The 14,629-nt window shown below is 36.4% G+C and overlaps 2 protein-coding genes across 4 annotated transcripts in view; one reads left to right on the forward strand and one right to left on the reverse strand.

Annotated features, from left to right (window-relative positions):
- The window catches only part of ANGPT2 (angiopoietin 2), a 75,892-nt gene extending 70,874 nt beyond the window's left edge, over window positions 1–5,018 (reverse strand). The window contains exon 1 of one of the 3 annotated variants that reach the window (XM_006866714.1): window positions 4,441–4,800. In XM_006866714.1, coding sequence (XP_006866776.1) covers window positions 4,441–4,728 — 288 coding nt within the window. In that variant the 5' untranslated portion in view covers window positions 4,729–4,800. Of the gene's footprint in view, window positions 1–4,440 lie in introns of all 3 variants that reach the window. The other 2 variants (XM_006866715.1, XM_006866713.1) reach the window with 2 other exon arrangements.
- Window positions 1–14,629, forward strand: part of LOC102829467 (microcephalin-like) — a gene marked incomplete at its 3' end in the record, with an annotated part of 359,617 nt that overhangs the window by 252,496 nt on the left and 92,492 nt on the right. The window lies entirely within an intron of this gene.

Consider the following 14,629-nt stretch of genomic DNA (forward strand, 5'->3'; position numbering starts at 1 on the left):
ATACTATATATATATAGTAATTGGATTCTGTACATAAAATATTATAGATATACAAGGGGACTTCAAAAAGTTTGTGCAAAAATTCCATTTAATTCCATTTTTCCATGAACAGTACCAGTTGCCATTGACTTTTTTCTGGCTCATGGCATTCCCATGATGCTCCGTGGGTTTCCAGTAGCTGACTTTTTGCATGTAGATCACCAGGCCTTTTTTCTGAGGTGCTTCTGAGTGGACTTGAACAGGCACTCTTGTTTAGTAGCAGAGTTCTGAACCATGTGTGCTACCCAGAGATTCTATAATATAGACTGGACATTATATTATACTTGTACTTTTCAAAACGTTACCATATTTTCCTTCCCCTATGGTGCTGCAGGATAATGCAGTGGACTGCAAGGTCAGTTTGAACTGCAAGGTGGATGGTTCAAACCCACCAGCCACTCCTTGGAAACCCCATACAGGGTTGCTATAAGTCAGAACTGAATCAACGGCACCAAGGAGTGGCTGGTGAGCTTGAATCGTCAACCTTGCAACTCAATCCAACCTTGCAGTCCAGCACATTAACCCTCAGCATCACACCAGGACTCCATAATATTAATATATGATTAATATAGTTTAGTAATAATCGTTTTCCTGTGATTTTAGAGGGTTTAATCAATCCAATTATCTGAATGCACAAAATTGCTTCTAACACTGACTATGATCGTATTTCATGATTCTGGATGCAATATATGGAGTATTTGTTGTTGTTGTCAAGTGCCGTTGAGTCAGTGCTGACCCATAGTGACCCTGTATGGGGCTTCTGAGGAGCAGCTGGTAAATTTGAACCGCCATACTTGTGGTTCAAACTAACCCTGTGGCCGAGTGCTTCTCCTACAGTGCCATATAGGAATGTTTGATTTTGCTTCAATATTACAGTGGATCATTTGTTCTTTGTATGCTGGGAATTTTCCTTTACTTTAACGAACCAGCTTTTATTTCTCTGGATATACATCTAAGGATTACTTGGCAACCACACATAATAAAGTACACACATAAACCAAATCACTGACATGGATGAGGAGGAGCTGATGAGTCTCTCATCATTAATTGTTTTCATTTACAGCAATTATTTTTTAGGTGTATAAATAGGTTCCTCTCTATACATCAACTGATGAGCAGTAGTTCTCATAGTTTAATGAAGGAACACTTGGCTTGTTTATTGGTTTGTATTAATAAAGAAAGGGATAGCAATTCAAGTTTATAGTTTATAGCCTATACTTGTGGCATTGAAGAAAAAAGGTGGCAAGACATTTTTATATTAATTCAAGAGGCAATCATTTTGTTTTAAAGTAGCAATTGAATTTGTAGTCATTTATGAAATTCGAGGTATTCATCAATGTGAAATAGTTGTTCATTTCTTTCCCTATTTCATCTTATTTAACAAAAAAATACATCTAGTCTCATAGCAAAATAAAATCCATTTGCTAAGTTACTATTTGTCATTTTCTATAAAATGTGTCTCATACTACTGGGACACAGGTTTAGAATAGTGGCATGATTAGCAAGGGTAATGTGACATCCAGGGCTTATTTCTGTCATGGTGTATTTAGTGTACTATCATGAATTTATCTTATCCTTGTTTATCCACTAAGCAGAAAATGAACCTTCTCCTGTATTGTTCCATTCATATTCCTCTGCACTCATTTAGAAGTCTGACACTTCCTTTGGCTGACAGATTAAAGGGCCAGTGTGGGATCTTTTGATGATGTACAAAACAGCTTTCTTAGGCTAAGCTCCTTAGGCTATGCTAACCACTCAGAAGTTGAAATACTATTCGTTTCTCCTAAAATTAACCAGAAATCTGGTCTTATTTTTCTTCCTGACAAGGTTAATAGGAACATAATCATTGAAAGGCTTTGTTTCTTCTCTTATTATTTAGTGTTGATAAGGGAAAGAAAGGAAATCTGAAAATATAAAAAATAAACAGCCCTAAAGGAAAGGAAATCTGTAAAACATAATGAAAAACACAAAATTGTGCTTTTTCTTTCTTTCTGGGATATTCCATCAATAATTGTTAGGATATGATGTTGATCATTTAATTATGTGGTTCATCTAGCATTCCCTGACAGTATATATTATTCCCTCCTTTATAATAATTGCAGTGTTTATTGTCACAGGTGACAAAACACAGAAGGAAAAATAAAAAGAAGCAGAAAGGTTACATGTAATCACTTTAAACAGGTTTCATGTTTGTTATTTTGCTTCCATTCCCAACAAGAAGCCAGTCAACCAAATAGTGAGACTACAAATTGACTTTCTCAGGTGGACAGCTCAGCTCACAGAGGTAGACCAGAGGGAACAGGTGCTGAGCAGATGAAAAGATAAGCATTAAGTCACTTTTAGTGATATTTATCTAGATATCTAAAAAAGGAATTTTGAAATACCATTGTACTGCTCTTCAAATATTTACTAATTGAACCTGGGAAGGAAGAAATATTGTCCACCTAATGTAGACACTCATGTCCTTTTCCCTCTTTAAACAGTGTCTCAAAGACACAAGAGAAGATGGTAGTTTATCCAAGAAAGAAATATGAGCTTGGCTTATGGAGTTTCAGGTATACTTGATGAGGGCTTAATTAAGCAAACACAATTTAGCATTGTGCATTTGGCAAAGCATTCTTTTTATGTTACTTGACTGTTTGTTTAGGAAATGACTTGCCTGTTGAGTAGATTAGAATGTTTACTACTAGATTTCTTTCATCCTTCACTGAGGCTCTGTTAGCGTTGGCTGTTAACTGTGCCACAGTAAATGCAGCGAGGTTATTAAACATAGGCATAGCAATTTCCAGAGAAATGGAAAGAATTGAGTAAGTATTTAGGGCACAGTTGTCTTTCAAATATCTGGACCTGTGTTGCTGCATACTTTTATGTTTTTAAAGTTTAGCATTATTATTTGCACATCTATGAAGTTTGGAAGAATTTTTTAAAGGGGCATACTATACTGACTTTAGGAAGGAAGAAAAACTTCTTAGAGAAATTACCCAGAAGGCATAGTACTTACTAAGATATTACTGACATCTTTTATTTTGCATTCCCGATATGTCACTCTTCTTCTTGATAAATTTTAAGTTTATGTCATTTTTCTTCTTTGATTTTTAAGTGAGTACATCTGTTGCAATGAGCAGGCGTGCTGACAGCATTCATTCATTTAAGCTTATAGCTCAAGTAATAATTTAGGTGCTTCCTCTCTGGAGGCAGCAGAGTTAATGAGAAACACAGATTAGGATCCAAGATCTCTTCTGAGATTAAGATAAGGTGCCCAAACAGAAAGTTTATAGTACAATGAAAGACTGAGGGAATAATTATACTTTTTCTGGGGAAAATGTTGAATGAGGCTAATAAACTTTGGAGTTTTTATGTGGCTGTTTATAATCATGTTTCTCTACCCTGTAAGTGTTCTAATGTAATATCACCATTATGATATTTATTGATTGATCTACAATGCATACATTTTCTTTAAACTTCCTTTAGAATACATATATATGGATAGTTCATATAAGGAAAAACTGCGGGTGATTTTTTTTTTTTTTATAGTTCCCAGGTTAACATGTGAAAATGATTGTGAAAGAAAAGCAGAGCTTTCAATATCCTACTTTGGTTAAACTCTAAAAAAAGCGTGTGGAACAGCAGAAGGATCGTAGCCCCAAGAATAAACCATCAGACCATCTTGTCGTGGCATAAATTCAGCATAACTGGCCCTGGGCACTAATCCCACGTGGGTATATTTTCAAAGTCAGTTGCTGGAACTGAAATGTGACTTCAGTCCTTGAATCCCTTTGGGACCCTTGAAAAACTTACCACCGTTTATAAATGACAGACCCTTAGGGGTAAAGCACTGAGATCTGAGAAACATAAGGTCTGTTTTATTTAATTTCCTCTCATTTACCAAGAGTCATAATCTATTTTAGTAAATAAATTCAGGAAATTGGTAAAGCACTTTACTCCATCCGTTATTTATCAGTAATTAGCATGATTGTCACGTTTTTCCTGGTTCTGGCACTGCTGTGTAGCTTTCAGCTTCCCTCACATGCCTGCGACCAGTTTATAATGTCTCTGGTAATGGGTGTTACTGAGTTTAGACTACTTAAACAAAACAGCCGTAGAGATGTTTTTACAGAGATGTGCACTTCCTCTTCTTAACTTTAGTAAATAACGATTTCTAACTTTAGACAGGTTCTCTATTGATTTTGGCATTCTTTTCAAATAATCTTTTTCATTATGATCCCTTTACACACTGGAATAAAATTAAACAAATGACCATTCAAACATATCAGCAGTCATCTCTCGCCTACTTTAATCCTCCTTCTCCCTCCACCCCCAACCCCCACACAATGGTTGTTAAAATACAGTTAATCTTAACAGCTCCCATTTTTCATAAAGTAAAACTCATTTTCCCCCTACCTTCATTAACCACTGAGTGTTGTTTTCCATGATATTTTCCAGTACTTGCAGTCTCTGCACCGAATCATCATAATCTAGTGGTGCATCCCTCTGTACAGCATTCGATACGTAGGAACTGGAAGAGGAACGACAGTTGTCCATCTCCGGTAGGAGAAAAGTGTAGCTGCACGAGCCATGCTGAACCTGGTATTGCTTTTTCCCAATACTGTCCATGCTTTTCCGAAAGTTGTTGTAGGCTGCCGCTATGACAAGATCACAGCTCAAAGTAAAGAAAACAATCTGCCACATTCTTCCTTTTGGTAATAAACCACCAGCTTAGCAAACTTGAAGGCACACAAGAGTCCAGGATACTCAGCTGCTCTTTAAAAATGCAGGGTTATGCTGCCATGGTTTAAGGTTAATTGATAAAGCGTCTTCTTTTTTTCCTTCTTTTTAAGTAGCAAACTTGATTTTTAATGCTGTGTTCTCTCCGATCATCCAGTAAACTGTCAGATTCTAATAGGGAGAATAATCCTGTTCACTGTATTAGTTTTACAGATCAGCTGTGCTGCTCTTTTCCCAGATTCTACAGTGTCAGTATCTGAATCAATCACTTTCCTTTCCTTATATGATAAGTTGATAAGAGTAGCCAGACATGTGTAGCTAGCTGCTCCGCCCTCTTGGCTTATCCATTATCTTCCTGTAGGGGGGTTACCAGCCAGGCAACAGGAAAAATCAGAGCATAATGCTTGTTGTCCAACCAGGATTATATACTGCAGAAGCCCTCTGGGAAAAAAAACTGATCAGTTACAGGACCCCTGGGTATTTCATAGGCACCACCCTAATTAAGCATTTCCTAGAGAGAGAGTAGTTGGTCTCTTTTGTCTGAAATTCATTCACAGCATTAAGCTGCTAAAATATCTGAGGTAATAACTTTAATCTTAAAGTACAATGAAAGTTCCTGTTTTTTCCTTTAGGAAAAAATACTGCAAATATGTCAAGACTTTGGTTTATTTTTCTTATTAAAAATAAAGAGGGAGAAGTTTTGCTCTTATAAACTCTGTACCTTTTCATAGGGAAAATAGTTTTATTGGTAATATTTGATTTTTGAACTAGTAGCTAACTATGTACAATGTTTATTTTTAAACAGTTTGTTAGGAAGGCTTGCTTTATCATGCTCTATGTCAGTTTTTGAACTCTGACATTCTTTTCAACAATTAATATTAAGAATAACCTTAAAATATCCTAGACTGGTGAATAGTTCATCAAAGTACCATGGAGAATCAGAATTCAAATTGAGAATACAAATAGAGGAATACATAATCTCCTTTATTATATCAGGATTTACTAAAAACCTATCATTTTTATAACATTTACCCATGATGGATTAAATTAATCCCTGTAGGTATGCTCTTATCTGTAAAATATAGGGGTTATACTTTTATCTTAAGATTTTTCTATTTTAATAATATATGGCTTTGTAAATTCTACTGGTTACTTCTTTTAATAAGTGAAATTTAATGCTTAAAAAATTTACTTTGGCTCAGCAGCCAAAGTGTGTTTATGTGTATATATATGTGTATGTATTTATATATCTGTGTGTGTATACATATGTATTTAAAGTTAGTCTTTGTCATGATCTGTTATTTCTTAGTATATGTTGTTGTTGTGGTTAAGTACCGTGGAGTGGGTTCTGACACATATAAACCCTGTATAGGGTTTACTAGGCTGTAAATCTTTACGGGAACAGAAAGCCCCATCTTTCTCCTGCAGGACAGCTGGTAGTTTTGAACTACCGATCTTGGGGTTAGCAGCCCAATTTGTAACCACTACGCTACCAGAGTACCTTAGTACATAGGATTTATTATTCCTGGTAAGCAGTAGACTGTTTGGTATGTTGACTTAATATCTAAACATGATAACCAAGTATGAGTTGTATAGCAGTCAAGAAAAATTTTAAGAAGATTAAAGAGTTATGCTCTTATTTCTTAGGTGAATGTGAAATTTATACAGTGAATTCCATATTCTTGCAATCTGTTCTCAAAAGAAGGATGTCTGGTAGCATAGTGGTTACAAATCGGGCTGCTAATCTCAAGGTCAGCAGTTCAAAACTACCACCAGTTCCATGGAGAAAGATCAGGCTTTCTGCTCCCGTAAAGATTTACAGCTTCGGAAACCCTGTACAGGGTCGCTATGAGTTGGAACGGACTCCATGGCACACCACCACCACCACCACCACCAAGTAGACTTTGGAGTCCTGATGTGGTGCTATAGGATAAGCACTGGACTGCTAACCACAAGGTTGGCAGCTCAAACCCATCAGTTGCCTCTCAAAAACCCCATAAGTCAGAATCAACTTGACAGCACTTAACAAAAAGTAGACTTTTTAAAAAAATCCATTCTAGTCATAGTGTTACTCTAGTCTTCTATTAGAAGAACTTTTTAACCTGAGGGCCATGGAGAAAAGGAATTTATGGGATTCATGAACTTGAAAAGGAAGAAAAATAAAATTTTTGTTACTAAGCTTTAGCCAAACCTGGACCTTGTGGTTCACAGTCCAGTGCTGATCCTACAGCTCCACACCAGGAGTTCAAGCTTTAGCCCAAATTTAGCCTTTCCTTTAATTATGAATAAGCAACAAACAACAGTGATATTAGTAATATCTCTACCTTTCCATTAATAGAAACCACAGATAGTTTTATTACAGATATTTCAAACATTCACTTCTACTCAGTTGTGGTGGTGATGTTGTTAGGTGCTGTCTAGTCAGCTCTGACTCCTAGTGATCCTGTGCACAAGAGAATAAAACACTGCCTGGCCTTGCTCCATCCTCACAATTGTTATGTTTCAATCTGTTGTGGTAGCCACTGTGTTAATCCATGCCCTTGAGGATCTTCTTCGCTAACCCGCTACTTTACCAAGCTAGATGTCCTTTTCAGGGACTAATCCATCATGATAACATGCATATCCAAAGTACATGAAACCATGTCACACCATCCTTGCTTCTGAAGAACATTCTGGCTGTATTTCTTCCAAGACAGATTTGTTTGCTCTTCTGGAAGTCTATGGTACTTTCAATATTCTTTGCCAACACCATAATTCAAATGCATTGATTTTTCTCCAGTCTTCCTTATTCATTGTCCAGCTTTCTTGCATATGAGGTGTACCTTGATCCTGAAAGTGACATCTATTTCTCTCTAACACTTTTGCAACACATTTGCCTGATGCAATACAGCATTTGATTTCTTGACTGCTGCTTCCATGTGTTGGTTATGGAGCCAAATAAAATGAAGCCCTTGACAACTTCAATCTTTCCTCTGTTTATCGTAATGCTGTTTATTGGTCTAGTTGTGAGGATTTTTGTTTTCCTTACTTTTAATTGTAATCTATACTAAAGGCTGTAGTCTTTGATCTTTATCAGTAAGTGCTTCCAGTCCTCTTCACTTTCTGGAAACAGGGTTGAGGTTGTGTTATCTGCATATCACAGGTTATTAAAGAGCCTTTCTCCAATCCTGATGCTGTATTCTTCTTCATAAAATCCAGCTTCTCAAATTATTAGCTTAGCATACAGACCGAATAAATCTGATGCAAGAAAAAAACCTTAACATACACCTTTCCTGATTTTAAGCTACCCAGAATCTCCTTGTTCTATTCAAACTACTGTCTCTTGCTCTATGTACCCCTATGAGCACATTTAAGTGTTCTGGAATTCCCATTCTTTGCAATATTACCAGTAGACTTTTAGGATCCAGATAGTTGCATGCCTTTGAATAGTCAATAAAACCCAAGTAAACATCTTTCTGGTATTGTCTGCTTTCAGCCAAGATCCATTTGACGTCAGCAATGATACATCCCCTGTTCCGTATGCTCTTCTGAATCCAGCCTGAATTTCTCTCAATGTGCTGCTGCAACCATTTTTGAGTTATCTTCAACCAGAATTTACTTGTGTATGATATTAATGATATTGTTCTATAATTTCTGTATTCTGTAGGGTCATCTTTATTTTGAATGGGCATAAACATTAATTTCTTCAGTCGATTGCCCAGGTAACTCTTCCAAATTTCTTGGCATAGCCTAGTGAGTGCTTTCAGCACTGCATCTAGTGCTTTCAGCACTGCATCAAAGTTCTGGAGCTTTGTTTTTTGCTAATGCCTTCAGTGAAGCTTGGACTTCTTCCTTCAATACCAATGATGCTTGATCATATACTACCTCCTGAAAAGAATGACCACCCATTTTTGCTACAATGATTCTATGTATTCCTTCTATCTTCTTTTGATGCTTCCTGCATCGTTCAATAGTTTGCCCATTATTGTTGTTGCTATTAAGTGCCTTTGAGGCAGTTCTGACTCATAGCGACCCTGTATAGGGATTCTGGGGAGTCACTGGTAAGCTTGAACCACTGGCCTTATGGTTCAAACCAACCTTGTAGTTTAGCACATTAGCCTGCATATTGCAAGTTGAGACTTGAATTCTTCAGTTCTTCAGTTAAAACTCTAAATAGAGTTTCTGAAATCCTGTATTCCAGACTCATTTTGGTTTATTTCCTGTGTGACCTAGGACACCTATCTGAGTATAGAGCCTTCAAAGGAGGAGTAAGACTCTATCCAACTGTGACTAAAAAAGCCAATAATTAAACCTATTATAATTGTTTGATAACCTATATATATATATATAAGTGTTTTACATTTTTCTCCATAATTTTATCATTAGAAATGCAGCAAGCAAAGAGTCAGCTGGATTGTGACTGATTTTTCTGAGGGATTAGAGGTTAAACGTAGTCCAGAGCCGCTTCCACTCTCTAAAATAGTTTTGACTGTGGTTCTCAGAACTGTTCATTTTCAAAGAGAATCTTGAGTTATCTTCAATGACTTGCTGACAGGATAGCTAAAGGCAGATGAGGCTATAAAATGAAAATTATTATTTACAGGCTTCCCCAAATTAGTGTGCCTGCCCAAACTTTTTTTCTTCCATAAACCATTCTGCTGAGTAGCTGTACATGTTGCTATTTATTTTCTTAATAATGTTTGTTTTCTCCCCCATATTATATGTCATCAGCTGAAATTTCAGAGGATCTCATTTAGTCTCTGTAGAATTGTCTTGTTTAAGTTACACAGTGAAACCTGGGAGAGCTGGAACTCAACCAGACTGCCTTGCTTGTCTGAGTCCTGCAAATTTTCCACCTTTGACAAATGCAGTCTTAGCATTTTTCCATCTGTCATTTTGGACTCCTGGTGTGGTGCTGTTGGTTAATGCGCTGGACACAAAGTTAGTTTAAACCACAAGGTCAGAGGTTCAAGCTCACCAAGCCGTTCCTCAGAAACCCTACACAGGCTCACTGTGGGTGGAAACTGACTCGACGACACCTAACAACAACAACACATTTTAATTTCCTTTCTCTGTCAGGACCTTGCACAGGCTCTGGCTTTAGCAAGTTTTACTCTACTGTGCCAGGACAAGGCACATCCTGTTTGATGGGCACCAAAAAGATCACAGTTTCCTACTTTACAAACAAAAGCACTCAGCATTACAAAGATTTTTGATTATTTATCTCTTTTCTTTTTGTTTTCTCTGTCAAACAAAGACCCTAACGTGTGGGTCAAAGCCAAAAGGATCCCATGTTAGTAGTGGTCTCTGTAATCTCTCCAAAAATAATGTAAGTCAGTGCAATACATAATTCCCTTCTCTCTGTATTGTAGAATCATAACCCTTCAAGGACCTACGTCATCCAGCACACTTTGCAAGGCTCTTAGACATTTCCCCCTAATTTGAATGGTGTCTTTGGAAGCGTGGAACTAAAAATAGATACAAACTTTAGATCAGTACTAACTGGAACACTCCCCAAGCAACAAAGTGCCAAATAAAAATTGTGTATGGGCCCACATGATCGCTGTAATCATCCTGTAGACTGGTTTAATATTCCTTGTTTAACTTGGTAACATATTGTTGGACAAATCAAGGGAAGGAAGAGTGACTGAGAGAGAAGAATCCACCAACAGGACGCAGGGAGAGAGAGAAATGGTATTGCTTTCTGAGCTGTTAAAATCTGATAATGCATTGCAATGATAAGCTTTCAAAACGTCATTCCTAACTGAAAAATAGTACATTTTACATAGAAGCCTGTTTTCATCAGATCTGGGTAATGTCATTCCTGAGTCAATCTCAAGCTTTCTCTTTTTAGTATCATTTAGCCATTGCCATTTTAGGATCCCTGATAGCGCACTGGTTAAAGAACTTGGCTACTAAACAAAAGGTCTGTGGTTCAAACCCACTAGCTGCTCAGTGGGAGAAAGATGTGGCAGCCTGTGTCCCTAAAAATTTGCAGCCTTAGAAATACTATGAGACAGTTCTGTTCTGTCCTACAGGGTCACTGTGAGTCGTGATCAACTAGACAGCACTGGACTTATTGTCATTTTAAATCATGTGCAGAGATAGTGATTATTTGGCCAGTATGGCCTTAGTTTTGGAAAGTGTGCTATGTTGGTGTAGAAGGCACTCACAATAAATGGTCTAAAATGAAACTGGGATAGCGTGTTTTGACTTTTAGTTATTTGCAGACAGATGGGCACACATGAGGACTCTTGGGCACCTGGCATATGAGAGCAGGAAGGGCAATTAGAAATCACCATGTATCTCTCCTTTCTCCTCTCTGGACTTATTATATTGAGAAAATGAAATCAGAAAACATGTTTATACCAAAGTAAATGCTCAGTATCCAGGGGAAACCATTAAAAAGTTCATTTGAGATAAAACTGCCATTAGAGAAAAAGGTTTTTTTATCCTTTTTACAATCAAGTTGTATGCAGTAATTAATGAGAGCAAAAGAAGCCACAGCAGGCAAAAATGGGTATTTCTCCTCTCTGAAAGCAAGTTCCCTTCTTCATAGAAGATCACCGTTTCTACTTCCACTTTATATAAGTTGAACAAAACTGAAGAACCATAATTGGAATGTAGTCATTTTGCAAAAAACTTTGGTGCATCAAATTCTTCCACTTTCCAGGGATGCCAATCATGTTGAACCAATACTAAACCTTGAATTCTGTGAAAGTTAATTCTCAGTCCTGGGATTTGAAAAAAAGTACCAAAGAAAAGCCCATTAAAATGATGTGACTATAGAAGGAAAAATTATGAATGTAAACATACACACATATATACTAGAGTATAAGCATATAGGTAGATACTGTCCCCTTACGCACACAAACCTAAAGATAGGCACATAGGTAGATATTATCCCACACATACCTGGGTCTAAGCACGTAGGTAGCCAGTGACTACACATACAAATGTACACAGCTACCCAGGTATAAGCACGTAGGTCTATTGTCCCTGTATATAAATAAAAAGGGGTCCTGGTATGGCGCTATAGATAAACACTGGCTTCCTAACAAAACAACAATTGTGAGGATGGAGGTTCAAGCCCACCAGCCACACTTAGGATGCCCTATACAAGGTTGATATGCCTGCACTTAACAACAAATAGATAAAGAAATCACCTCAGGTCCAGTGAGGAGAAATGACCCACAAGAATTTACTCAGCCAAGTAGATATATGCTCCTTTCTTTTATATTGTTGCGTTAGGTGCTGTCACGTCAGCTCTGAGTCTTAGAAAGCCTCATTTCTCTCCTGCAGAGTGCTTGGTTTGCACTCTTTTATATTAATGGTGATAAATATAAGGCAATCATTCCCCCCTCCCCCATTTTATCATGACAAAATTCACCTGTCATTGTCAGCGGTCAATGTGCAGCACAAATGCACATTCTTAGTGACAGAATCCACTTGACTGCCAAAGACTTTTTGTGGCCGTTGGTCATCTTGAGCCAGTGCAGCTGCATAATATCTGGAAGACCACCACGTGTGCACTTCAGTATCAAGGATCCATGAAATCTGTAAACAGAAAAAATCATTCTAGGAGTGCATAAATTCATGTATTAATGAAAACTTAACATGAAGTTGTTACTCACTGGCTTAAGATACAATACCTGGAAATCCAATATATTGTCTGAGTGCAGAAACGAATCTTTCTACACACATTCTGACATGAACAGTTCTTTTGTTTTCTTTAATTTCCCCCGATGTAAATAACTGAAGGAGTCTGATGTACCTTTTAGAACATAAATGGTTTCTGAAATGAAGTATAATACCTAATTTAGTACAATATCCTGTTCCAGTTACAATTAAGTGTATATAGAATTTGACAAAATAACTGGTTCAACATATTTATGGTATAATTAAATGTTGTCCACTTAAAAACGGGTATTTTGGCTCCCTCGAATTCACCTTTCTAAAAGGTGAGGAAGTGTATATTTTGTTAAAATAAGTATCTAAACTGCCAAGCAAAGAGAAAAAAGCTCTCTGCCAGATGTGTTTTCAGGCAATTTCCTTTCCTGGGAAACAGCCATTTCCCCTGCACTACCAGCCGTGTTTTCATTCTATGAAGTAGATAGGCTAAGTGCAGTGCTTTAAAGGACAGATGCCCAGATATCATCAACCTTATCTTTGACAATTATCTTTCTTCTTGCAGCTGTGTAATTTCTCTTGGAAGACAGAGAACCATAGAAACTGTCAGAGGGTTAGTATTGGTGGAGGAATGAGGGTTAACAATATGGAAAAACTCTTTTTCATGTGATTTCTCAGGTAATTGTCATTCTGACTCAGAAAGATACCATTCATTGTAACTTTTCTGAGTGTTTATCATAAATTTTGTGGCTGTAAGGCATTTAGAGAAAATAGATTTTCAATCTTATACAATTTATACTTCCATGAACGAGCATTTGATCTGCTAAATAAATTTTGTTGCTTTAAAGCCACATTTTTTTGTAAAGTGTAACTTTAAGGACTAGAAACTTGGGAAACATCCAAGTAACTTTTTTTTTAGATTTCACTATAAATTCCCTGAATTTTTAAGAACAAATCGTCTGTTTTTAGTTTATATAACTCCCCTACTAAATAAAGTTATCTCAAATGCTGTTTGCTTTTAAAATATTATTTTTATTCTCCAATGTTTTTATGGAATATTTTATCTTCCCATCAAAAAAACAAATGCCAAAAAGGGCAAGATACACAACTTTAAAAAAAAAAGAAAGAAAAGAAAAAGGTAGTGAATGAAATTGGAAAACATTAAATGAGTACATTCACCTGATAATCTTCTAACCAGTAATTTGTGTTCTATTTTCTCTCGATAGGAAAAAAAAAAAATAAGTATTTTCTTGAAATGGATTAATGTTAGTAATATTTTCTTTAGCCATGATCTATGTTGTTAAATTAAATACTTCCTTTAATTAACATAAAAATTTATTAGAGATTTTGAGGTGGTCTTCTAAGCGACTCTGTATAGGATTTCCGAAACTATAAATCTTTGCGAGAACAGAAAACATCATCTTTCTCCCTTGGAGCGCCTGGAGAGTGGGAACTGCAAACCTTATGGTCTGCAGTCCAGTGCTTATCGTAAAATGTTCCTAATTCACTTCAATAAAGTTGCAGAGAATTCAAATTTTGTTGCTTCTGAAAAGTTAGCCCAGTGTCTTTTTGTCACAGTTATTCTAATAAGAACTATCTAAATGTCTCACAGAATGCGGTTTCCTTTCAAGGAGGCTTACTGCCATGTAAATTAATCTGTTTAATCTAAATCTGTAAAACTTCATATCTTCATTAGTGAGAACCCTTTCAAAATAAGAGAGATAAAAATGTCGTATGTGCTATTTACCTAAAGATATATTAACTCTCTTGGTTATAGGTTAATATAAAATTGCTTGTGTCAAAGAAGTAAAGACAAGCATATGACCTGCATTTGGTATTCCCATCCTTTTGGTATTCCCATCCATCTGGTTTACTGGATATAAAAAATTCTTCCTGTGGGAAATTATCCTAGATTATGAACTTACACATACAGAAAGTCATTTTTGAAGAATTTTAGATAGTTTTGAAAACTTATATTAGAATTATAATAAATCATTGTGCATAAAAGGGAGGGATGTTTGCATTTCAGTATGTAAAAATACTCCATGTTAATCTTGTTCCTTCATACACTAATGTGCAGTTGTCTCAGATAGTTCAAGCTTTTTGGTAATATAATATGTGTGCTCTACTTTTTCTCTTAACTGCTATCCAAAGCAATTCGTTTGGTACTTCATTAATAATAAACTACATTTCCCCAAAGTGTTCCATGGTAAAGTTAATCATTGTTAAGTGCCAGGGAGTTGGATCCAACTCATAG

The sequence above is a fragment of the Chrysochloris asiatica genome, unplaced genomic scaffold (genome assembly GCF_000296735.1).
Source record: "Chrysochloris asiatica unplaced genomic scaffold, ChrAsi1.0 scaffold00095, whole genome shotgun sequence".
NCBI classification, from domain to species: domain Eukaryota; kingdom Metazoa; phylum Chordata; class Mammalia; order Afrosoricida; family Chrysochloridae; genus Chrysochloris; species Chrysochloris asiatica.